General features: G+C 37.2%; 1 protein-coding gene across 1 annotated transcript in view; it reads left to right on the forward strand.

Moving 5' to 3' along the window:
• Window positions 1-25,619, forward strand: part of LOC136877100 (protein lifeguard 4) — a 67,506-nt gene that overhangs the window by 18,449 nt on the left and 23,438 nt on the right. Inside the window, exons 3-4 of the mRNA XM_067150916.2 lie at window positions 14,360-14,468; window positions 23,184-23,289. Coding sequence (XP_067007017.2) covers window positions 14,360-14,468; window positions 23,184-23,289 — 215 coding nt within the window. The remainder of the gene's footprint in view (window positions 1-14,359; window positions 14,469-23,183; window positions 23,290-25,619) is intronic.

The following is a 25,619-nucleotide window of genomic DNA, read 5'->3' on the forward strand; positions in this document are numbered from 1 at the left end:
TTGTTGTATACAGTCTTTTGATAGACATTAACAAAGATATTTGAGAATAATCTTCTATAAATCCTAATTCCATGTGTTGACTCATATGCACGTGATAACAATCCTGCACGAGTAAATTCCAGGTATCTCCAGCAGTAGCGGCGATTGGGAATTAAAAGTGCGGGGGCAAAAAAAAAAAAAAAACAAATACAGACAAAAAACAGTACCTGGGTTTGTGGGATATAGCGGAGGATGTGGGGGATGGGGTATGTACATAATTTTTAAAAAAGGCCACAAAATGGTAAATTTTATGTTCTCTCAGCAAATTTTGACAAGAGAGGTAAAGTTTGACAGTTTACCAACTTAAATGTGGTAATAATAGTTTTTTGAGATTTTGATTCAATACTGTACAACTTTCGCCAAAGGAACAATGTTACACATTTATTCCATTAAAAGGAATACGGCTTAATTATTCAATTAAAATCATTTAGTATTTGACTATACACTAAAAAACTGACACTAAAGCATCCACTGGACTGACGAATACATGCGGCAAGGTAGTGAATCATACCTCATAGCCCTTGTACCCTTCTTCATAGCACCGACCTCAATAGCTGCAGTCGCTTAAGTGCGGCCAATATCCAGTATTCGGGAGATAGTAGGTTCGAACCCCACTGTCGGCAGCCCTGAAGATGGTTTTCCGTGGTTTCCCGTTTTCACACCAGGCAAATGCTGGGGCTGTACCTTAATTAAGGCCACGGCCGCTTCCTTCCCATTCCTAGCCCTTTTCTGTCGCATCGTCACCATAAGACCTATCTGTGTCGGTGCGACGTAAAGCAATTAGCAAAAAGAACCTTCATAGTACAGGCAAAGTCTTCACTATTTGCTGTGGCACTATAAAATCAGTTAGCTGGGACGAAGGACATTTTGTGCGTATTTCCGCTAATAATTCTGGTAATTATTAAAGAAAATAAAGAAAAGAATTGTCTGATATGACAACAGGGCTTGTACAAATAGCGTTTTTTAATAATTCCTAGTTTCAGCTGACTAAAATGGAATAAAAATGTAATATTTTCTCCAACAAGTTGATGATGATGCTTGTTGTTTAAAGGGGCCTAATATCTAAGGTCATTGGCCCTCTCCAAACAGTGTGTGTGTTGTCCAGCAGTTTTCCAGTTTTAGGAACATGAACAGATAATTAAACAGACAGACATGAAAGGGAAGTTTTTTAGATGATCAGTATCACATATGAAACAAATAATTGAGAGGAAATCTTGCTCATATAATGAATGTACAGGCACGTGAATCTTACGATTTTTTGTATGTAGATGATGATTATGATGATCATTATTATCATCATTATAATCATCCAAGTATTCTCATGTTTCTCAGTGTTCAGTTACATTACGTGGAATCCAAGCCGAATGAAATATAATGCATTATTCTCTGATTTTCTCCCATTATGGATCCTTCAAATGACTATTCATCACTTTCCTCAAAATACTGTAGATTTCAAAAACCACTATTTTCTGCAGTTCAATGTAGATGTACTAACTGAGATTTAGGTGATCGGATGAATAATGCACCTGTTGGGGAAGTGGTCCTAGTTATCGAAAGACTATTTTAACATCAACAGGATGTCTGATTAGCAGACACTTTTCCCAATCCATTCTTCTTAATAAATTCATTTCATAAAACTGTTGAAACTGTTATCCCCAACAAATGTCGATTCCCAAGTAAAACATTTGCAAACATTCTTGTTCCAGATTCAATAACATGTTATATTATATCCAATAGCTCTTAAGTACATACTATATTATTATAATTTATGAAACAATGTAATTTCTTGAAGCGGTATCACAATTTCCTCACTGTTTGACCAAGTTGTAGTTGGTTTAGTATTGTTTAATGTCTGCATGTTCCTTATAAGGACTTACAGTTAGATGATGGTGTCCCACAACAATTTGTAGGTGATCATACTATCCCTCGGAAAGGTTATTAGTCCTTGAAAATCATTGAAGTACTGAACCATGTTGGTTTCATAGTTCTACTGGGTATCAAGGTTGATTTGCTTGTTGGCGTCCTCTTCTTGTTGTTGTTGTTCTGCGAATGTGAGTAATTTCAACATATTCACAGATTAAAAGGAATTCCCATGCATCATCATCAGAAAAGGTTTAAGACCCCTGTTCATGGACTCCTAATGCCTGTCAGAATACTGTCCAATGCTAACTTGTGAATACGATTTTGAACATCATTTTTCTTTCATATATGGCGAGCGCCACTTCAGAGTCCACTATAGGCCTAGTATGTGACTTTTTAAAAAGCTGGAAAGCTCTGTGTTATTACATTTTTCTGACAGTTCAGCATTAATGACCTTTATGAGACATGACAATCATTCCGTATTTATGGTTTTCACTTTACAAAGGAAAGGATTTATTGCATCAGATGGATATATATATGTATTGAATAGGACTATACAAAAAATCCTTCCTTTTGTAAAGTAAAAAAAAATGAATGACCTTATCGATGTCGGCAGTTAGTATCGTAACCTCATTCGGTAACAGTACAGGCAAACCTCGCATCTGACACTCAATTGAGGACATAAAGAGTTTGTCCAAATAACCATGGGATCCAATTAATTCTAGAACATGAAGATATCTAGCTTCAGTTGAGGTTGAGCTTAATTTTCTAACAATTGCAACTGTTGCTCTATATCCTTTTAAAGTTTGTGATCTTCACGAGTGGTCTCTGATCTATGTTACTGACCTGGCTGTCTCCTATTTCTGTTGAACGATCTGTATTCCATTTGACGACGTATAGCTTATTGTTCGTTCTCTTAATGCCAGCAAATACTCCTTGGTGGTTGGGTATTCTCGTCTAAATGAAATGAGCTTTCTACCACTTTAATTGGATCCATCCAACAACATTTCACTTAAACGGTACTATCTAATCATCTGAGAGCAGAACTTTGGCTTACAATTACCATCACCCACTGAATATCAAGCAGCAGTCTTCTGAAGTCTGTCGGCAGAGTGCCTGGTCTCACGCTATGAAGCAGTCTTGCTGATAAATGGATTAGACACTAGAGGGTTGGCGAGCTGTCCCCATGATAGTGGTTTTGATCCTGCCTTGGTTCAATAGTATGCGAGGTATGTGAAGAAGTGTCGCTCTTAGAAAGCTGCAAAGCTTGTATCGGTAGATCTACCTGTACATAAATGATCTTTTGTGGCACAAATTTCTGATTCTTTGGCATCTTTCGCTCTCTAAATGTCAAACTGGCTTCACGTTCAGAAGCATTGAGAGACACCCTGGATGTGGACCGGTGTTTTTAAGCTTTGAACGATGGTTTTTTTAAGGCAGCTCATTTTTAGTGGCCTTAGTAAAATGCACCTAATCTATTAAGTGTCACTACCTACCCACTGAATCTAAATTAGTTGCGGACATTATGCATCTTAATGAGTGAAATCATAGACTGCAAAGGGAAAAAATGCACGAAAGAAATAGTGCATAATATCACTAAAAAAAGGTGAGTCCAGGTTTCAGGATTAGCACTCCCATACATACAGAGAAATGAAGACAGTTAACCCTGCAGTGCTCGCACGTGGACTCATAGTCTGCACGCTGGAATCCTCCGCTTATATTTGACCGTAGGAGACACATGATTTCCATACCTTCCTGTCAACAGTTCCCATGCATCATTCTCTCGTTTTGCTTCATTCTGTGCGGTAGTATTGAAATAAGTAGCTGGTGCGGACCCACAGTCCCGCGTGACTATTGCCTTAGAAGATTGCTAATTGTTGTTGCTTATGTAAGTATTGTAAGAGGGCTATTTTTGTAGGTAGTAGGACTTCAATTGGAGGGTTTTATGTCACAATTTTTGCTTCTCAAACATACTGATAGTGCTTTGTTGCAAGTTAAGGATCTTTATCTTTCATTTTAGAATGGATCCTTATGGGAAAGAGGAGGCTGAAAGACTGCAGAAACTGATAAAAGATGTTCTAGCAGAAACCGGTTCAGAGAGTGATTGTGTTGATGAAAGTCAAGTGAGGAAGATACCAATGAAGTGAAAACTCAGACATAGAGCAAGATTTTTCTGACAGTGATGAGACGGGTGACAGGAGTGTTTGTTTACCACATGGTCCAGTGTATAAAGGTAAAGATCAAGTTACAAAATGGAACAAACGCGCACCATGTAAAAATGTACGAACAAGGTTAGAAAATATAATAAAGCACCTTCCTGGTGTGAAGACCGCAGCAAGGGAACTGAAAACTCCTCTTCAAATTTGGAAGTACCTTTTTACGTACGAAATAATTAATACAATAGTACAAAACACAAACCTAATTATTCAACCTCAGAAAGGTAAATATGCTAGGGATAGGGATTGCAGGGATATGACCGCATCCAAAATTCAAGCTTTAATTGGCTTGCTGTACCTGGTGGGAATTCTGAAAGCTAATCACCTCAAAATGAAAGATTTGTGGAAGACTGATGGGACAGGGGTAGAGATATCCAGACTTACAATGTCATTGAGTAATTTCGTTTCCTTCTCAGATTATTGTGTTTTGATGACAAGTCAACACAAGAAGAAATATGATAAATTAGCTCCTATAAGGAACATATTCGAACTATTTGTTACCAATTGCAAATCTGCCTACACTCCATTTGAATATGTGACAATAGATGAAAAGTTGGAGGCTTTCCGAGTAAACTGCAGCTTTAGGCAATATATACAGAGTAAGGCTAACAAATATGGAATAAAAATATTTGCTTTACGTGTATTACACATTGAATATGGAAGTGTACATGGCACACAACCTGATGGACCATATTCTGCAAGTAATGCTCCAGCTGCTGTAGAACAGAGACTGTGTAATTTAATCAAAGGAAGCAGTAGAAATGTCACCGTAGACAATTGATTTGCCAGTCTGCCATTGATTGAAACACTGAAACGTGAGTTCAGACTTACTTTAATAGGAACTATCAGAAAGAACAAAAGGGAATTGCCACCAGAGTTCACACAGCCAAAACGTCCGGAGAAGTCAAACATGTTAGCTTTCAAGGAATCGTGTACACTGGTTTCATATATTCTGAAGAAGGGCAAGAATGTGTTAGTTATATCTAGCCTCCATCATGATGATGCTATTGACCAAGAAACTGGCAAGGCAGAAATGATAGTTACATACAATAAAACCAAAGGTGGTGTAGACATGGTGGACAAGATGGGCTCTGTTTATAACTGTGCACGACACTTACGCCGATGGCCTATGGTAATTTTTTACTCCATACTGAATGTTGGGGGAATTAATTGTGTGGTAATTCATACAGCAAATAATCCTGAAAACCCCGTGCCCCATAGGGAGTTCTTTCGTCGCTTGTCCTATGAACATGTGTGAAACTGAGCTTCCTTAAATAATCTGCCCAGTAATATACCGTCAAGGATCTGTGAAATTTTCAAACCTGAACCTAGAGGACGCCTTCTTGAGAATTCCAGCCACCACAGGGGTCGCTGTGCTTACTGTGACAGGAAAAATAACAGACCTACCAAGTACAGTTGCAAGAAGTGTGATAAATACTTGTGTAATTAAAAATAGGAGAGGATTTCCACCAATCAATACTTATTTATTGTATATATTAAATTACAGGACCGGTTTCGACCTCATATTCAAGGTCATCTTCAGCTGAACCATACATACATATTTATATAATGAAGCTTTGATTAAGATTGTGGTGTTGAAGGAATGCCATATGATGATGATGTACATTTAGTTACATACAAATGGGGCACGTCTTAGCGTGAACTGGCGTATATGTCATTCTGTACAATATTGCAACTGTATGTCTAAAATGTTGAAGGTCTTAAAACTAGTGTATAAAACACGTCTTTTCCTAAACTAACTTATATATATGTACAAGATAAAAACAATATATAAAAACACTTCATGCATATGAACATTCGTTCTTACTTGGTGGTCAATACATCGACTAACTTCCGTATTTAAGTCTTATTCACAGTTGTGCACTTCAGCTGCTATTCTTAGAGTTTGTAAAATTGCATGGATAAAAGTTTTGTCTTCCTGTGCGTATGTGAGGTAAAACACTTTCAATTTAAAATAGGTGCCAAATGTATGGATGAAATTCAAGTAAAATATGTTCAGCTCTGCTGTGTGTGTTGCCCTTTTATTAGAACCAATTCATGTTGTCTTTTTGGCGTCCGTAAATTTGGATGACATTGGTTTCAAAGTAGTGGCTCCTTTCCCATTTGAAGCTGTGCAATGATGTTATGTTTATCTGTGGAAGATAAGATTGAGTTATAAGTGATATTGTGTGGAGGAATGTCTAAGGGTTATGTGTGTGAATTGGAATATGTACTTACTGTTGTTGGTGTAGCTGAGTTGTGTTTGACGTGCGAGCTTGTAATGTACTACTTCGTGTTCTTCTTGGGCTTATACTAGCTGCTGTGAGGGGAAGGGAAGGAGGGGTAGGGAGAGTTGTTGTTGTGGGGGTAGGGATGGAGCTGGGTGTGTTGTTTGGTGTTTTTCTGTTGCTTGTTGCGTTCTGTTTATTGATTAACTTAAGGTAAGGGTTTTTTAGGGCGGGGATAACTGTATTGAAGATGATGTTAGTTTTTTCTGTGATTTCATTTATGTTGTAATTTGGATTGGTATACTGATCTAAAGTGATGTAAAATTCTTCTGTTATGTTGAGCAGGGGGCCTTTGGGGTTTATGTTTAGGATTTGCATATCGTTATCGATGTTTGTGAAACTGTGTTTATAGTCTGCGACATGTTGTCCTATTGAGGAAAAATGATTGTGTTTCACTGCGTTTATGTGTTCGTTATATCGGGTTAGGAAGTTTCTACCGGTACGTCCGATATAGCTGGTCTCGCAGTTATTACATTTGATGCGGTATACCCCTGAGTGGTTGTATTTGTTGTTGCTGTTGATTGTCCTGACATTGTGTATGATGTTGGTACTATTGTGTGTAGTTCTGAATGCTATTCTTAGGTTATGTTTTTTAAAAATATTAGTTATGGGGTATATGTGTACATTATTGAAAGTGAATAGTGCATAGTCTTTCTTGGGTTCATTTGCTTTTGTTAGTTTGGTTTTGGGTTGGGATTTTATTTTATGAATGATTTTGTTAACCATGTCTTTCTTGAATCCATTGTTTTTAGCTATGTCATGAATTAATTGTAATTCTTTGTTTAGATCTTCTTTTGTTAACGGTATATTGAATGCTCTGTGTATCATGCTATAGTAGGCTGCTCTTTTGTGTATGTTGGGGTGAACGGAATCCATTTTAATTGTATTTGAGGTATGCGTGGGTTTTCTGTATATTCTGTAAGAAAGGTGGTCATCATGTCTAGTTGTCGTTATGTCCAGGTAGTTCAGTTTGTGATTGTTTTCGGATTCCATGGTAAATTTTATATGGGAATCTATTGTATTGAGTTTATCTAATATATCAGTTTCATTTGTGGACCTATTGTCGAGGATAATAAAGATATCATCAACAAATCTACACCAAAAAAATATATGGTCTATTTTGTTGATGAATGTGTGCTCTAAATAGTCTATGTAAATTTCGGCAATTATACCAGAAGTGGGAGATCCCATTGGTAAACCCTGTTGCTGATAGATAGTATCATGGAATTTAAAGTAGTTGTTACTAATGGCAAAATTAAGTAATTTCCAAAGTGCTTAGATTGCTATGACTTTTTAGGTTAGATTCAATGATTTCTATTGTTCGTTTTGTGGGAATGTTTGGGTACATGTTTATTATGTCAAATGATGCGAGTTTGTGATATGGTTCAATCTTTAATCCTTTTGTCCTATTACAAAATTCTATTGAGTTCCGTACTGTTTTATTAGCTAAGAATACGTAGTGCTTTTTGAGAAATCGTTGAATAAATTGCGAAAGTTTATAGGTTGGGCTTGCTCTGTAGTTAATAATAGGTCTCATTGGAATATGGTCTTTGTGTATTTTGGGATAAGCTTTAGCAGTAGGTATTTGAGGATTCATTGCTATAAGTTTAGAGGATTCTACTTCTGTTAAAAGAAAGTGTGTATTTTTTAATAAGGTTTTGAGGTTCCTTTGTATGTTATTGGTCGGGTCTTTACGTTTGATGAGGAAAGTATTATCTTGAAAACATTCTTTGGTTTTCAATATGTATTGGTCTTTGTCGATAATAACTGTGGTATTGCCCTTATCGGCTTTCGTTATTAGTAGATTATTCTGTTTTATCTTGTCTTTGAGTTTGTTTATGTGTACTTTATTGGTTGATTTATTATTTTGGGAGTTACTGTGAATTTTGTCAATATATTGTGGGAGCCTTTTTTTAATATCATATCTGACTTCGTCTCGTAGCTCATGTGGGATTTTCTGTATGGCGTTTTCTATTTCGGTGATAGTAGTTGTAATGTTCTGGAAAGTTGATGTGTTACCCCAATTGTGCTTGGGTCCCTTGCTCAAGATAACAGTTTCCATTTCGTTAAAAGACGTATTTGTGAGATTTTTTACGGGTGGGTGGAATTTGTGTTCAGTGATTTCATTGAGAAAGGTAGGAGAGTTCGTGTTCGGAGTTTCGGTTTTTGGGTTTGGTTTGGATGGTTGTTTAAGTGCTTCTAACTTCTTATTTAGTGTATTCTGTTTTTTGGTGGCTAAGTTCCTGATTTTTTCTGTCGTGATCTGCTGAAAATTATCCCAATAGCTATGTGGTAACTCGTTAGATGCCTTTAAATGTATTCGGTATAGTTCGTTGTTAAGATGTTGTTTTTTACGGTATAAAAACTCTATTTCTTCTTTCAGCCAGATTTTGTTTGTTCTTTTTTGCGTATTATGAGTTTGTTTGGTGTGCCTGTGTTTATTGTTATATTTTCTCAGGAATTTAGGTGTTAGGTCATTTTTTAGACATTCCTTCAGAAAAACAATGCTCTTAATCGCATTCGTTAGTTTGATCTTTAAGTTTCGAAATCTATATGCGCTCCATTTTGCCTGGTTGGCTACGATATCGTATTATTATTAACTACAGAGCAAGCCCAACCTATAAACTTTCGCAATTTATTCAACGATTTCTCAAAAAGCACTACGTATTCTTAGCTAATAAAACAGTACGGAACTCAATAGAATTTTGTAATAGGACAAAAGGATTAAAGATTGAACCATATCACAAACTCGCATCATTTGACATAATAAACATGTACCCAAACATTCCCACAAAACGAACAATAGAAATCATTGAATCTAACCTAAAAAGTCATAGCAATCTAAGCACTTTGGAAATAGAAGAGTTCATTAAATTACTTAATTTTGCCATTAGTAACAACTACTTTAAATTCCATGATACTATCTATCAGCAACAGGGTTTACCAATGGGATCTCCCGCTTCTGGTATAATTGCCGAAATTTACATAGACTATTTAGAGCACACATTCATCAACAAAATAGACCATATATTTTTTTGGTGTAGATTTGTTGATGATATCTTTATTATCCTCGACAATAGGTCCACAAATGAAACTGATATATTAGATAAACTCAATACAATAGATTCCCATATAAAATTTACCATGGAATCCGAAAACAATCACAAACTGAACTACCTGGACATAACGACAACTAGACATGATGACCACCTTTCTTACAGAATATACAGAAAACCCACGCATACCTCAAATACAATTAAAATGGATTCCGTTCACCCCAACATACACAAAAGAGCAGCCTACTATAGCATGATACACAGAGCATTCAATATACCGTTAACAAAAGAAGATCTAAACAAAGAATTACAATTAATTCATGACATAGCTAAAAACAATGGATTCAAGAAAGACATGGTTAACAAAATCATTCATAAAATAAAATCCCAACCCAAAACCAAACTAACAAAAGCAAATGAACCCAAGAAAGACTATGCACTATTCACTTTCAATAATGTACACATATACCCCATAACTAATATTTTTAAAAAACATAACCTAAGAATAGCATTCAGAACTACACACAATAGTACCAACATCATACACAATGTCAGGACAATCAACAGCAACAACAAATACAACCACTCAGGGGTATACCGCATCAAATGTAATAACTGCGAGACCAGCTATATCGGACGTACCGGTAGAAACTTCCTAACCCGATATAACGAACACATAAACGCAGTGAAACACAATCATTTTTCCTCAATAGGACAACATGTCGCAGACTATAAACACAGTTTCACAAACATCGATAACGATATGCAAATCCTAAACATAAACCCCAAAGGCCCCCTGCTCAACATAACAGAAGAATTTTACATCACTTTAGATCAGTATACCAATCCAAATTACAACATAAATGAAATCACAGAAAAAACTAACATCATCTTCAATACAGTTATCCCCGCCCTAAAAAACCCTTACCTTAAGTTAATCAATAAACAGAACGCAACAAGCAACAGAAAAACACCAAACAACACACCCAGCTCCATCCCTACCCCCACAACAACAACTCTCCCTACCCCTCCTTCCCTTCCCCTCACAGCAGCTAGTATAAGCCCAAGAAGAACACGAAGTAGTACATTACAAGCTCGCACGTCAAACACAACTCAGCTACACCAACAACAGTAAGTACATATTCCAATTCACACACATAACCCTTAGACATTCCTCCACACAATATCACTTATAACTCAATCTTATCTTCCACAGATAAACATAACATCATTGCACAGCTTCAAATGGGAAAGGAGCCACTACTTTGAAACCAATGTCATCCAAATTTACGGACGCCAAAAAGACAACATGAATTGGTTCTAATAAAAGGGCAACACACACAGCAGAGCTGAACATATTTTACTTGAATTTCATCCATACATTTGGCACCTATTTTAAATTGAAAGTGTTTTACCTCACATACGCACAGGAAGACAAAACTTTTATCCATGCAATTTTACAAACTCTAAGAATAGCAGCTGAAGTGCACAACTGTGAATAAGACTTAAATACGGAAGTTAGTCGATGTATTGACCACCAAGCAAGAACGAATGTTCATATGCATGAAGTGTTTTTATATATTGTTTTTATCTTGTACATATATATAAGTTAGTTTAGGAAAAGACGTGTTTTATACACTAGTTTTAAGACCTTCAACATTTTAGACATACAGTTGCAATATTGTACAGAATGACATATATGCCAGTTCACGCTAAGACGTGCCCCATTTGTATGTAACTAAATGTACATCATCATCATATGGCATTCCTTCAACACCACAATCTTAATCAAAGCTTCATTATATAAATATGTATGTATGGTTCAGCTGAAGATGACCTTGAATATGAGGTCGAAACCGGTCCTGTAATTTAATATATACAATAAATAAGTATTGATTGGTGGAAATCCTCTCCTATTTTTAATTGTGCAATTGTCAATACGGAAATGAAAATTATAGATTACGAAATACTTGTGTCTCGAACATGCAACAATTGTGAGCTCCGAATGTTTGGAGAATGTAGACAATGACTAAAATGTGCTGAAAAATGTTAATTCTGCATTATGTCTAATGTATTAGATGTTTATCTGTGATTGACAACCTATTTTGTGGCTATCTCCTGGGTCGATAAAGTGATAATTACTTGAACATTATTCTATAACAATTCGACATTTGTGATTGTTGTATATACTTTTAGAATGATTAAACATAATGTTAAATTAGTCATTGTACGTCAAAAATGTATTTTCGCTGTTAGTTTCATGTTAACAACTCTTAAATCTACTTACATCTACGTGCGGACCCCACAGTCTGCCACGACTACTCACAGTACGAAAGACAACGCGACTAGTGCAGGGTTAAGAAAATTGGCAATATCTGAAGATAGGATTATATCTTAGGGCAGCTAGATAGGACAGATATGTAAATACTGCATGGATGTATTGGAACACTGAAATGTCCTTCACTAAATTCTGATCATATAAGCTATGGATTTTTGAGAGCAGTAATAGAGGAAAAATTTTGGTGCTGCATTCAGGTAAGAAGATGACTTATGGTTATTACTTAAGCCTATAGAAGCAAGGCAGAGGCAAGTAACTGAAGCAAAAAACTGAAGTAGAAGAGAAATACAGTAACATTTAAAGCAAATACCTGAAAACACCTTACAGTTGAAATAATGGGCTACACTCCATGGTACTGTTCAGATATTAACAGGCCATGTATTGCACTATTCAAAGGCGATTGTAACCTCCAACAGTATTCTGCAAAATGGCAGCTTAACGTCATTTACAGTTTTTACACAACAAACAACCACGAGTTTACAGGAATGATGACAAAAATGACATTACGTTACTGTCCTGCTGGCAAGCAGACTGTGATGTTGCTTGGTAACCGGCAGATTCCCTGTCAATCTGCGAGGATGTCCATCACTCACTGCAGAGCATGAAACCCGTAGAGAATAGTAAATTTCTCAGTCATTTGGAGAGTAAGTGAAATTATGTACATAACAAAAATTATTTAGAATTAAGGGACATTTCACCATATGATCTGCAGATCTGACAGAAAATCAAGAGTGTTGAATAATAATAATAATGTGCCATTCCAGCTGATGAGTCCAAATGGCACGTCTGGACGAAACTCTGCATAATGCACACGGCCTAACCACCCAAAAGCTGGTTCTATTCTATTCCAATAATAATGTTGTTTGATTTACGTCCCACTAACTACTTTTACGGTCTTCAGAGACGCCGAGGTGCCGGAATTTAGTCCCGCAGGAGTTCTTTAACGTGCCTGTAAATCTACCGACACAAGGCTGTCATATTTGAGCACCTTCAAATACCACCGGACTGAGCCAGGATCGAGATTGAGTAAACTCCTCTAGTCTTCCTATAAACCCCCTAGTCTCTTCAGTGAGTTTCAAATCATATGCATTTCCAAACCTACTCCTGGATGAGTAGACTCTAAATATGAATTTTGGTCGTGATCTATCCACTCGTTTCTCCGTGACGATGAAACAAACAAACAGACACGAAAGCTAAAAGCTACCGATATGGTCTTGAGTTGACCTAAAATGGATAATAATTTTAAAACCAGCAAAATGAATTAAATTACAGACAGTAGGTCCCTAAAACTTTATTTATAAAGTGAAACTGTCTTAACATGCTGTTCTCGTAATTTTCAGCAGGTAATAAATACTAGCTTCAAAATGTTTCCAGATTTTGTTAAAGATACAAAAATAAATCATTCTACATTCACTTAGACAGTATTTCTTTCAAACTTGTTCCGTTCTGCAGTGGCACACTTCTTCCAATGTGTTAATTGTTTGGAAGCAGTGCTGGAAACTGTTTTGCAAAACCACTCAGTGACCTCACGTTTGCAGAACATTTTCCAGTGTTTGCAAATCGTTGCCCCTTCACTTTTTAGCTGCAGAACAAGGAAGAAATCAGATGTTGATATATATGGTGTACATAGAGAAAGCTCCAAAGCCATCACATTGTGCCTAGCAAGATCATTTTGTTTACCAAGACTGCCCAATGTGAAGGCTCGGTGTCATGCAAAAGGAAACTAGTTATTTTCTGTCCATTTTTATAGTCATTTCCTTCTCATTGAGATGATGATGGATGTGTACGTACAGTACTTTCTTTAGGAATAAATTTGTGGCGAACAGAACTCTTAGCATCAAAGAAAAGTTTAGTCATAACTTTGCCTTTCCAAATGTCATGGAATTTTTATTTCCGAGGTAATGTTCTGAATTTCCACTCGCATGTCTGATGTTTTGGCGCTGAGTCTTACAAATAGTACCATATTTATCTCCATTGATTTTATTGTTTTAAAAAAATCACCCTCTTGCTCCGCGATACTGATTAGGTCCCCAGCAAGTCATTGTGTTTCAGTTCAGGAATCAGCATTTTTTTGGGGGGGCAGCATTTGAGAAACCTAATGATGTTCAACTTTTTTTGGAAAATATTGTGAACACTTGCAATTGAAATTCCAACCTCTACTGTATTTCGTCCATCACCCCTCACATCACTGTACGCACAGTGAATGCTTGCTTCATGTCCTTTGCATTAACCTGCAGATTGGCCTCTTTTTTCATTGATGCTCACTATACGCTTCTTCAAGCATTCTTAATGTCCCTGAAGGAGATTTATGAACTGGTAACAAAACAAATTTGCAGGTTGCTCTGCAGCCATTCTGAAATGCGATGAATATGAACTTATTAAACAAGGAAATGTTATTTGATACAGTATGTAAAGTTGCCCAATGTAATTAACAAAATATATTGTTTCCTTGTTCTCATCGTGTTGTATCATTTTATACCTTTTGGATTAAGCATAGCCTACTTTAGATTACAGAAGTACAGTTCAAGACTGATTGTTTCATCTGATCATTGATCTCAACAGGTTTCCTGCGTAAGGTGTATGGATTGCTGTCTGTTCAAATGCTACTTACTGTTGTTGTGGGTTCGGTGTGCATGTTCAGTGAAGCAGTGCGTTCCTTCATTCACACGAAGTAAGTTCATTTTCATTTTTAAGAATTTGTTTATGACTACAAAACTAATAATATAAATGTTTGTATTATTTAAAAGTATCTTATTTGGATGATTGAAGTTCTGTCGAAGAAAGCCAGACAGTAAATAATAGTGTGGTTCTCTAGGTTGTTAAACCATGATTTGCTGGAATCTATTATTGTAGTCTGGGAGGTTAACCTTGTAGCTTCCCACAAGATCTGCAAGGGATATGACTATGCAAACATTGTAAGAGCTACATTGTTTCGTCTACTAGTTATAAGTCCAGAAAAGCACAAATCACTGAATTTGTGTATAATAGTTACCTTCTGTATAGATTTAGTTCAAGCTTCTCATAATGATCTAACTTAGTGTATGAGACCAACGTCAAATGGCTTAAAAGGCATAGGAGTGACAAACCTGGCAACGCCAATGAAGACAGGGGCCTTTATCCTTAAATTTAAACCCATAGACCTTGTCAGAAAATAATAATATTAACCATCTTACAATTGGCTCCTGTATTCCAGCTGCAACAAGGTGTTACAAATTCCGGAAGTTGGAGGATACCTCACTGTACTGTTGTGCACCACCTAAGGAAAAGAGAAATGTGCTGGTGTAAAATGAATACTTTTGCCATTGTGTGTCAGTGGAGAGGAGAGCATACACTCCTGTCTGATGGATTGTTCAATATTCTTGAAGGAACAAAATTTACAGCAATGGCTACTCTGGAATTCTCCATCTCCTTGATTAAAAGTTTCAGCAAAGCATGGATCTTACTGGAAAGCTTTCCCAACTCACATTTTTAAAGTAAGATGATCTGACAACAAAAATACAAACACATCAGACAACAAAACAACAGAAAAAATGAAGGTTACTGTACTTTGTTGTTGCCATCTGGGAAAAATTGTTCCCAAGCTTCTTCAGCTGGGAAGCCTTCCCCACTTGGAGAGGGGGGGAATATTTCTTCAACAAGGGATGAAGGAAAATTTGCCCCCTCCCCCCTTTCTTCAGCATCTCAGATTTTTTGGGATTTACGATTTAAGAGGAAGCCTTTTCCAGTTGCAACAAGAGCAGTATTTTCCCAAACATTAGCTATGAACTAATTATCCAGCCTTCCTTGAAATGGAAAATCTATAGTGGAGATGAGTGAGATTCTCTATAATCATTTCCAGGTGGGTTTCAAATTTTCCGTACATATTTACAGAAAGGTCTCCCTGGACTTCAGACTGGGGACAGGCTTATGTCCATGAAACAAGTGAGCACTTTGATGTTCAACTTTAGACCTTCCTTCATTTACATGCATGGCTTTTGATGTACAGCATAGTGCCATTCTGTTTTGCCAATGCAGCCCAAGTTCCTGACTGCTCATTGTCCAGAGGGTAGAGTATTTTAAAATTGACTGAACCGGGGTCTGCTGGCACAGACATTTGAAGTTGATTGAAGTGGCTCAAAACATCTGGAGCTAAATTTCCTGTCATTTATATGTAAATTTCAGATTTTCTTTTCTAAATTCATGTCCTCCTGTTTGTTGCAACTTATTTCAACATCCCAGTAAACTGAAATCAATATGAATTTCTTGTATTTGCTTTAAATGTCATAAATTGATCAATAATAGAGAGTAAATGGTTAAAATATTTTGGCTCAAGCAATATGGCGGCCACACGTGTCCGTTTGCTTCATCTCTGGCAGAACGCTGGTGATGTGGGGTCTTTCTTATTCTGTTCCCGTTGGGTGGCACTGATGGTATTGCTGATTTGGTGACATGCAGAGAACTCTGTTTCGGTGATGAAATTCATTGCAGTATGTGTCACACCATCGCTTTTGTGTCAACTTCATTGAAGTCTCACAGTCACAAAAGAGAAGACCACATGCCTCGCATGAAAAACCAACTGTGGATGGACATAGTTCCACATTCATGCCAATAGGTGCTCATCAACATGCCAAGTATGGCACAACCACTTCACTCAAAGAAATGTAATTTTCTTTAACAAGTACAAAATTTGTGGTTGTGAGAGTTCCACTGTATTTTTCTTGTAAAGGAGAAATAATGGCCTGTATCAGGTATCAGTTTCAGCTGCTGAAACATGAAATTCAATCAGACTTTCTCAACTCGCAAAGTTATGGCAATTGTGTTTTGGGACCAGCATGGTGTTCTGCTGGTGATCTTGATGCCACCAAGTACAACAATCAGTGCAGCTGTGTATCGTGCGACCTTGACAAACCTTTGCCACCCAATCCAGAATAAACTTCACAGCCTTCTGTCTTCCGGAGCGTTGTTACTTAATGATAATGCCAGACCTCACTTTACTGCTCAAACTAAAGCTCTCGTTGAATTGTTTGGCTGGCCGCAATTCGACCCCACCGCTCCCATAGCCCTTACTTTGTGCCTACCATGTCTTCCTTCATCTGAAAAAGTTCCTCACCCTTATTCTATCATTTTTTACAGGTATGTTGCAGTGTTCTAAGAATTATATTTGTGTTCAACAGACTGAGAAGTTTTGTGTTAACCAAGTGAACACTGAAAAAGAATGGCTTCATTCTTTAAAATATCCAATGGATCTAGTTGTTTGTATTGTACAGTACACTTTATTTATTGAAACATTTTAATGTCATTGAGTAAGACTTTTTCTGGACAGGAACTCAAATGTAAAGGTCTTGAAAAGTCATCTGTAATAGAAAAACTTGAAAACGGTTAATGTGAAAAAGAAAAAGAAAAAAAAAGTGATTGAAGCGAATGAGAAATTCTGAAGAACAAACCCAAATGGGTGGTGGTGCTTACTGTTTTAAGTGAAAGTACAGCTGGACAACCATCCTCTCTTAACACTAATCAGAGGGAAAATGGAAGCGATTTGACACTTCTAAGAATTAAAGTATCGGCAAAAGACAGAGAAGGGGCCAGGAAGGTCTGAAAATGAAAGGCTCCTCGCAAACTTAATACCGTCGTCAGAAGAGAACAAGATTGACCAAAGGAGGCTGGATATGGAAGAAAAATAGTTGAAGAGTCTGATGTAAGTAAGTGGAAGCAATGATAGACTCACCTGGGGGAACTAAGGTTGCCAACACATACTCCCAAGTTGAGAGACCTTGGTCCTCCTATAAGTTGCCTCTTAGGACAGGATGGATTCTATTTCCCTTCCACCCACTGGGGAGATGGGGAGATGTTGTGTTAACAAGAAATTTACATAAGTGCACTCAAATGGAGTGGCAGTCAAAAGAACTGAAATTGAAGCTACAGCAGAAATCAGTTAACTAGAAACTTTGCAGTGAGTTGCTGGCTTCAGATTTTTAAGATACCATAGTGCAATGAATAAAACTTCTTTAAACCTGTACCCTTTAAATGTACTATAATAAACATGTTTTGTCATTGTAAACAGAATTTTACACCACACTTCACTGTTGTTTTAGTTTATTTCAGTTAATCCAGATTTTCTTTACTGTAGTCTATGTATCTGCCCAGTTAGTCCGGATTGATAAGATTCTGCTGTATCATCATGATTTCCTTTCACTGAACTAGTAGGATTTTTTAAATGTTATCCTATCATTTGTTTCTGTCTTGATACATTTCTTCCCCCATTACACCATCCCATTCTTTCCTTCCTTCTCTAGATAGTCTTAAACTTAGTCTGGACAACTTTTTGGATGTCCAAATGGTCTTTGACGAAGTACTGCCTTGGAATTCAAGTCACAGTAGTTAAATCATTTCATTCTTGTGATGCTAAACCTTTCTTGGTCTGATCTACAGCTTGCTTCTCTCATTTAATTTGTTACTCCTCAGACTAAGTCATGATCAACAGGAGATAAATATTGAACATGGACTGTTTAGTTCTTAAGGAAACTTACATAAGAAATTTACATAAGTGCACTCAAATGGAGTGGCAGTCAAAAGAACTGAAATTGAAGCTACAGCAGAAATCAGTTAACTAGAAACTTTGCAGTGAGTTGCTGGCTTCAGATTTTTAAGATACCATAGTGCAATGAATAAAACTTCTTTAAACCTGTACCCTTTAAATGTACTATAATAAACATGTTTTGTCATTGTAAACAGAATTTTACACCACACTTCACTGTTGTTTTAGTTTATTTCAGTTAATCCAGATTTTCTTTACTGTAGTCTATGTATCTGCCCAGTTAGTCCGGATTGATAAGATTCTGCTGTATCATCATGATTTCCTTTCACTGAACTAGTAGGATTTTTTAAATGTTATCCTATCATTTGTTTCTGTCTTGATACATTTCTTCCCCCATTACACCATCCCATTCCTTCCTTCCTTCTCTAGATAGTGGATTCTGATCTTGGTGGAGGAAACTGGTTTCTTTCTACATCTTATTCAAACGCTTCAAGTTTGGCACTTTCAAAAAGTAATATAACATTACTTATATTTAAAATTGTTCACACATTTAGTTTTTCTCTTCCTTAAGTATGAAGTTTCAGATTTCAACAAGGCATGTCTTGTTCATTTTACTTGTCACTGTCTGGCTTTTATTCACAGTATCAATCAGTCACTACTGATCTGCATTTAGGGCAGTCGCCCAGGTGGCAGATTCCCTATCAGTTGTTTTCCAAGCCTTTTCTTAAATGATTGCAAAGAAATTGGAAATTTATTGAACATCTCCCTTGGTAATTTATTCCAATCCCTAATGTCCCTTCCTATAAATGAATATTTGCTTCAATTTGTCCTCTTGAATTCTAACTTTATCTTCATATTGTGATCTTTCCTACTTTTAAAGACACCACTCAAACTTATTCGTCTACTGATGTCCTCCCACACCATCTCTCCACTGACAGCTTGGAATATACCACTTACTTAATTTACAAAAGGTATATATTTATTATTCAACCTATTCAATACATACAGTACCACGCTATGTGGTTAATTAGACAAAAAAGATGTGAATATTATGGACATGTTTCGCCCTTCTTATTGCGCATCATCAGCATATTAACTAATCTTAAATAAGAAGGGAAAAACCTGTCCATAATATTCACATCTTTTATGTCTAATTAACCACATTGCGTGGTACTGTATGTATTGAATAGGTTGAATAATAAATGTATACCTTTTGTAAGTTAAGTGAGATCGCTGTTTTCAATACGGATTAAAAATGAAAGTAATGACTTGTAATATACCACTTAGTCGAGCAGCTCATCTCCTTTGTCCCAAGTCTTCCCAGCCCAAATTTTGCAAAATTTTTGTAACACTACCCTTTTGTCGGAAATCACCCAGAACAAATCGAGCTGCTTTTCTTTGGATTTTTTCCAGTTCCTGAATCCTGGTGAGAGTCCCATACACTGGAACCATACTCTAGTTGGGGTCTCACCAGAGACAAATGTGCTCTCTCCTTTACATCCTTACTACAACCCCTAAATAACCTCATAACCATGTGCAGAGATGTGTACCCTTTATTTACAATCATATTTATGTGATTACCCCAATGAAGATCTTTCCTTATATTAATACCTAGGTATTTACAATGTTCCCCAAAGCAAACTTTCACCCCATCAACACAGTAATTAAAACTGAGAGGACTTTTCCTATTTATGAAACTCATAACCTGACTTTTAACCCCGTTTATCATACCATTGCCTACTGTCCATCTCACAACATTATCGAGGTCATTTTGCAGTTGCTCACAATCTTGTAACTTATTTATTACTCTGTACAGAATAACATCATCTGAAAAAAGCCTTATCTCTGATTCCGCTTCTTTACACATATCATTGATATATATAAGAAAACATAAATGTCCAATAATACAGTCTTGAGGAATTCCCCTCTTAATTATTACAGGAACAGATAAAGCTTCACCTACTCTAATCTTCTGAGTTCTGTTTTCTAGAAACAGAGCCACCCATTCAGTCACTCTTTTGTCAAGTCCAATTGCACTAATTTTTGCCAGTAGTCTCCCATCATTTACCCTATCAGATGCCTTAGATAGGTCAATCATGACACAGTCCAATTGACCTCCTGAATCCAGGATATCTGCTATATCTTGCTGGAATCCTACAAGTTGGGCTTCAGTGGAATAACCTTACCTAAACCCAAACTGCCTTCTATCAAACCAGTTACTAATTTTGCAAATATGTCTAATATAATCAGAAAGAATGCTTTCCCAAAGTTTACATGCAATGCATGTCAAACTGGCTGGGCTGTAATTTTCAGCTTTATGTCCATCACCCTTTCCTTTATATACAGGGGCTACTGTATAGCAACTCTCCATTCATTTGGTAAAGTTCCTTCATGCAAACAATAATCAAACAAGTACTTCAGATATGGTACTATATCCCAACCCATTGTCTTTAGTATATCCCCCAAAACCTTATCGATTCCAGCTGCTTTTCTAGTTTTCAACTTTTGTATCTTACTATAAATGTTATTGCTGTCGTAGGTGAATTTTAATACTTCTTTAGTATTAGTCACCTCCTCTATCTGGACATTATCCTTGTAACCGACAATCTTTACATAATGCTGACTGAATACTTCTGCCTTTTGAAGATCCTCAATACACACTCCCCTTGTTTATTAATGATTCCTGGAATGTCCTTCTTGGAACCTGTTTCTGCCTTAAAGTGCCTATACATACCCTTCCATTTTTCACTAAAATTTGTATGGCCACCAATTATGCTTGCCATCATGTTATCCTTAGCTGACTTCTTTGCTAGATTCAATTTCCTAGTAAGTTCCTTCAATTTCTCCTTACTTCCATAGCCATTTCCAACTATTTCTTTCCAACCTGCACGTCCTTCTTAGTCTCTTTACTTTTCTGTTATAATATAGAGGATCTTTACCATTCCTTACCATCTTTAAATGTACAAACCTGTTTTCACATTCCTCAACAATTGCTTTAAACCCATCCCAGAGTCTGTTTACATTTTTATTTACCGTTTTCCACCGATCATAGTTATTTATTAAAAACTCCCTCATGCCTGTTTTATCAGCCATATCATACTGCCTAATAGTCCTAATTTTAATATCTTCCTTTCTTTCACATTTTTTTAAAATTACCACAAAAACAGCTTCGTGATCACTAATACCATCTATTACTATGGTTTCTCTATAGAGCTCATCTGGTTTTACCAGTACCACTCTTCCCTCTAGTTGGTGCCATCACTTTCTGAATCAGGTGCCCTTTCCATATTAACTTATTTCCATTTGTTGGTCATGCTTGCTGTCATTTGTATTACCTTCCCAATTGACATTGAAGTATTGAAGTTCAGTATCTGACTGTTTTATTCAGCATTCAGTGGACCTTTCTTGTCCTCAGATCGAAGGATATCAAGTCTCAACTATTTCATGCATAGTAGCTGGACAGAATGTTCAGGGCTGCAGTTGCATTCCTTCCACTGACTCCAAATCTGTAGTCTGACTGGGCACTGCTAAATAATCAGCAAGCTAGGAACTTGCAGTATTTGGAATCATGAGTTGATCATTAATGTAGGTTATTGGTGGCCAAGACTAGTGCCTCTTTTGTACTAGCACACTCCACCTATCCCTTGCCGCTGCGATATTTTGTGAAAGCATGTGAGAGGGATGGCAACAGTTGCGTCTGGCCAGGTAAAACAGACGGTGTGTTTGTGGTGAAATCTGACTGATAAAGCATTCACAGGTTTCATAATCGAACATAGTTCTTCTTCCCTTGCCTTTTCCCCAGTTATCTAAGTTGGCATTTATGTGGATTAAGCTTAATTTTTCAGCCAGATGCCCTTACTGATGACAGCTTTTTGTAGAGGGATGTTTTCCCTATTGCGTGTTCCTGTGGTAGTCAGTAGTGTGATGTTGTGTGTAAATGAAGATTTGTTAAGGCAATCACAAACACCCAGTCCTTGGACTAGTGGAATTAACCATATGTAGTGAAAATCCTTGACCTGGCTGGAAATTGAATCTGGGACCTTCTGAACTGTAGGTCTTGACATCAACTGTACAGCCAAAGAATGTTATTGAACATAATATGATGACCAAAATAATATTACATATTTCACAATAACACTTACCGTACAGGTATGTGTATTCACTCTTTTCAGTGAAACAAAGAACTCTGGTACCTGTGAAGGGACATATGTTAGTTTATTTGTGTTTTGACTGTACAGTGTGTTGTATATTTAAAAAAAAAAGAGAGTTTGCAGTACGGTCAACTGCATGGAGTTGTGCAAGTTAAAGCTCACATGTTGCTGGAACTTGGTCAGTTTCATAACGGAAAAGAAAATGTTCATATTCATGGTGGAACTGTACCTGCTTGTCTGTGAAGTTGAGGATATTACTATTAAGATAGTGCACATTTCCAGAGTGCAGAAAAATGTCTTGAAACCAGATGTTGCTCTGTAGTTCTGTCAGCTCAAGCTGGAAGTAATGGGAAACATTCTCAGCCAAAAGTGAGAAAGGTCTGATAAATCAAAGTCAGCCTTGAGCCTTTCGAAGTCTTGAAACCTCTTCAGAAAAAAACAAAAAAACTGGCTGGCTGGCAGGGTGACTGTAATGCTGTCATGCATCCAGACTACTAACTTCCCTCTCACCTCGACATCTCTGGGGTGCAGGGCAGGAGCACAGTAGGTGGAGTGTTTGGCCAGGCCTGATATAGATGTTAAACAAGAAAGGAGCTACCTAATATCAGTCTGTAGTGATGTATGTTTTTGGTAACTGTATGTCATTTATTTGATGGACTTACACTGCTTATTCAGTGCCCATTCTATATTTTCTGTCTGTATACTTTTCTTCTGTTCACAGTGATTGGCTCATGACCTTTGCTTTCCTCCTGAGTATAGTTATTCTTGTGGCTCTACATATCAAGAAGAGGGACAGCCCAGCTAACCTTATTCTGCTGGCTGCATTTGTGAGTAACTTTTTTTTTTTTTTTTAGGTTAGATTCATTCAGTGCTTTTTCTTTTTTGAAGGTGATGGTGAATCCAGTGAGCAGGGAAGGATTGTTTTCCAGATCATGGGAATTTTGTGGTTTCGAGCCTACATTTAAACCAACTCTAAGACTCTTAAGGGCTTGTCCGAGTTCATAAATAAATATAATTTCATGCCAAAGAGCCATACTTCAGTTTTTAAAGTATGAAGGCTTTCACGGCCGGTGTCAATATAATAAAAATCTTCCAGGCTATTATGCCGTGGTCTCCTGTACCCCGCTGACGAGCGTATCGACACGACGCCACAGAAGATGACTACCGCACCAGTAGTTGAAACGTCTGGGAGAAGCGAGAGGAGTGGACCACGGCATAAGAGCCCGGATGATTTTTGTAATACATACTTCAGTTGTTTTGTACATCCTAATGCAGGTGTTCCCAAAGTGGGGTGTGCGGCAATGTTTATTTGAATGAGTAAACAGACACTTGCAAGAAAAAAGGTAGAATATAATACAGTGAGACCTCGTTAGTGCGATCCTCATTAACACGTTTTCCCACTTATCACGACGTAAATTCAAAGTCCCAATTCTCATCGTATTAAATCTATATAAAAATACCTTGCTTATCGCCTAACGAATTTTTGCTATTACCGCTTGGTACGATCACATTTTTCCTAGCCCTGAAAATGTTTCTGTATTTGTCATCCCTTGTGAAAAAAACGTGATTTCCAACTCGGGTAAGAGCCGTCGCCACAGTTGCGTGATTACGGGAAACGGCCATCCTGAACTTCACAGAATACGGTAAGTTGCATTTTCAGAGAGCAAGTCGTTAACCTCAGAGATGTTCAGGTTTGCTTGCCGGTTAGCAGCGAGATTGTTGAATAGCAAAGTGAGACTATTTGTGGTTGTATCTCGCATTCCATTCAGATGGTAGAAATTTATTTTGTGTTGAGTGGTACAGTAAAGTAGGAGCTGCCTGGCCAAGGCAGTAAAGGCATGCTCGGTTCGCCCAGAAGGACATGGGTTTGAATCCCCGTCAGGAAGTCATAAAATTTAAGAAACGAGATTTCCACTTCTGGAGGTGCACATGGCTCTGAGGTTCACTCAGCCTACACCAAATATGAGTACCGGGTTAATTCCTGGGGGGAAAAGGCGGCTGGGCATAGAGCTAACCACTCAACCCCATCAAGTGCTGAGGTTACGGATAGTGGAAGCCTTTACCTTCCACCCCTCCAAGGGCCGTCATAGCCTGTATGGAGGTGACTTTGCTTTGCTTTGCTTTGCTTGCTACAGTGAAGTGTAGCAAAATTTGTCACGTGATATGGTAGCCTATGTAAATCTGGATTAGAAACACAATTGTGTGAAACTGACTAGCGTGGTGCATATTTGTCTTGTGAAAGCCTAGTTATGGATACATGAAATGTGAAATTCCTTAATAATGAATACAAAATTAAAATCTGTCAGAAAGTGGACTGACATAACCGCACAGAGGTTGTGAATGTTAAAACTCGCACCTTCTAGTTTCGACTCAATCACTCAAGTTGGTCAAAGTTTTGTTCGATTCAAAATGGCAGCCAAATATATTCCTGGCAGTTGATGGTCGAGTGTAATTTCCAATTCATTGTCTAAGAAAGTAACCAGAAAATATTGTTTAATAACCCACTGCTTCGAAATAAAAGGCTTCTACTAACATTTGTTTAGAAAGAGTGTGATCTGCAATAATACTTTGATATTTTTGTTGGCCCTTGTGCACATGTTTTCATATTTGTTGTCTTTTGTATGGTGGATTTTTACACTTTTCAGTGTATTTGTTATTTTATGATCCCCACCGGAAAATATTTTCATATTTGTTCTTTCGTGTTTTTCACACATTTTAATACTTTCCTCTTATATTTAGAAATGGTAAAGAGGCCTATAGTTTTCTCTGTACCCCTGGATATAGGACGTAAAATGCCCTCATTTCGGAAAAAATCATATCTTGTTTTTCCATATCCCTGTTGGATAGTTTTTCTTCGTATATTCATGAAGATAAGCGAACTCAAAACAGTTGTGATGCCAATAAACAGAGAGGGTGCAGAAGAACTCTCACTTTTACCAGCAAGTATGAACACTCCTCTGAGATCCCAAATTACCAACAAAATCAAAGTTGGTGATGTTCAGGCAGTACTTCATACCAATCTTAACCTATGGTATTGAAACCTGCACCCTCACTAAGAAAGACTCATCAAGGTTGCAGGCATCCGAGATGAAGTTCCTTAGGTCCACAATTCAAGAAACCGACAAGTTGAGGAATGTTGTGGTTAGGAAGAAAGCTG

This window comes from Anabrus simplex, chromosome 7 (assembly GCF_040414725.1).
Source record: "Anabrus simplex isolate iqAnaSimp1 chromosome 7, ASM4041472v1, whole genome shotgun sequence".
Taxonomy (NCBI): domain Eukaryota; kingdom Metazoa; phylum Arthropoda; class Insecta; order Orthoptera; family Tettigoniidae; genus Anabrus; species Anabrus simplex.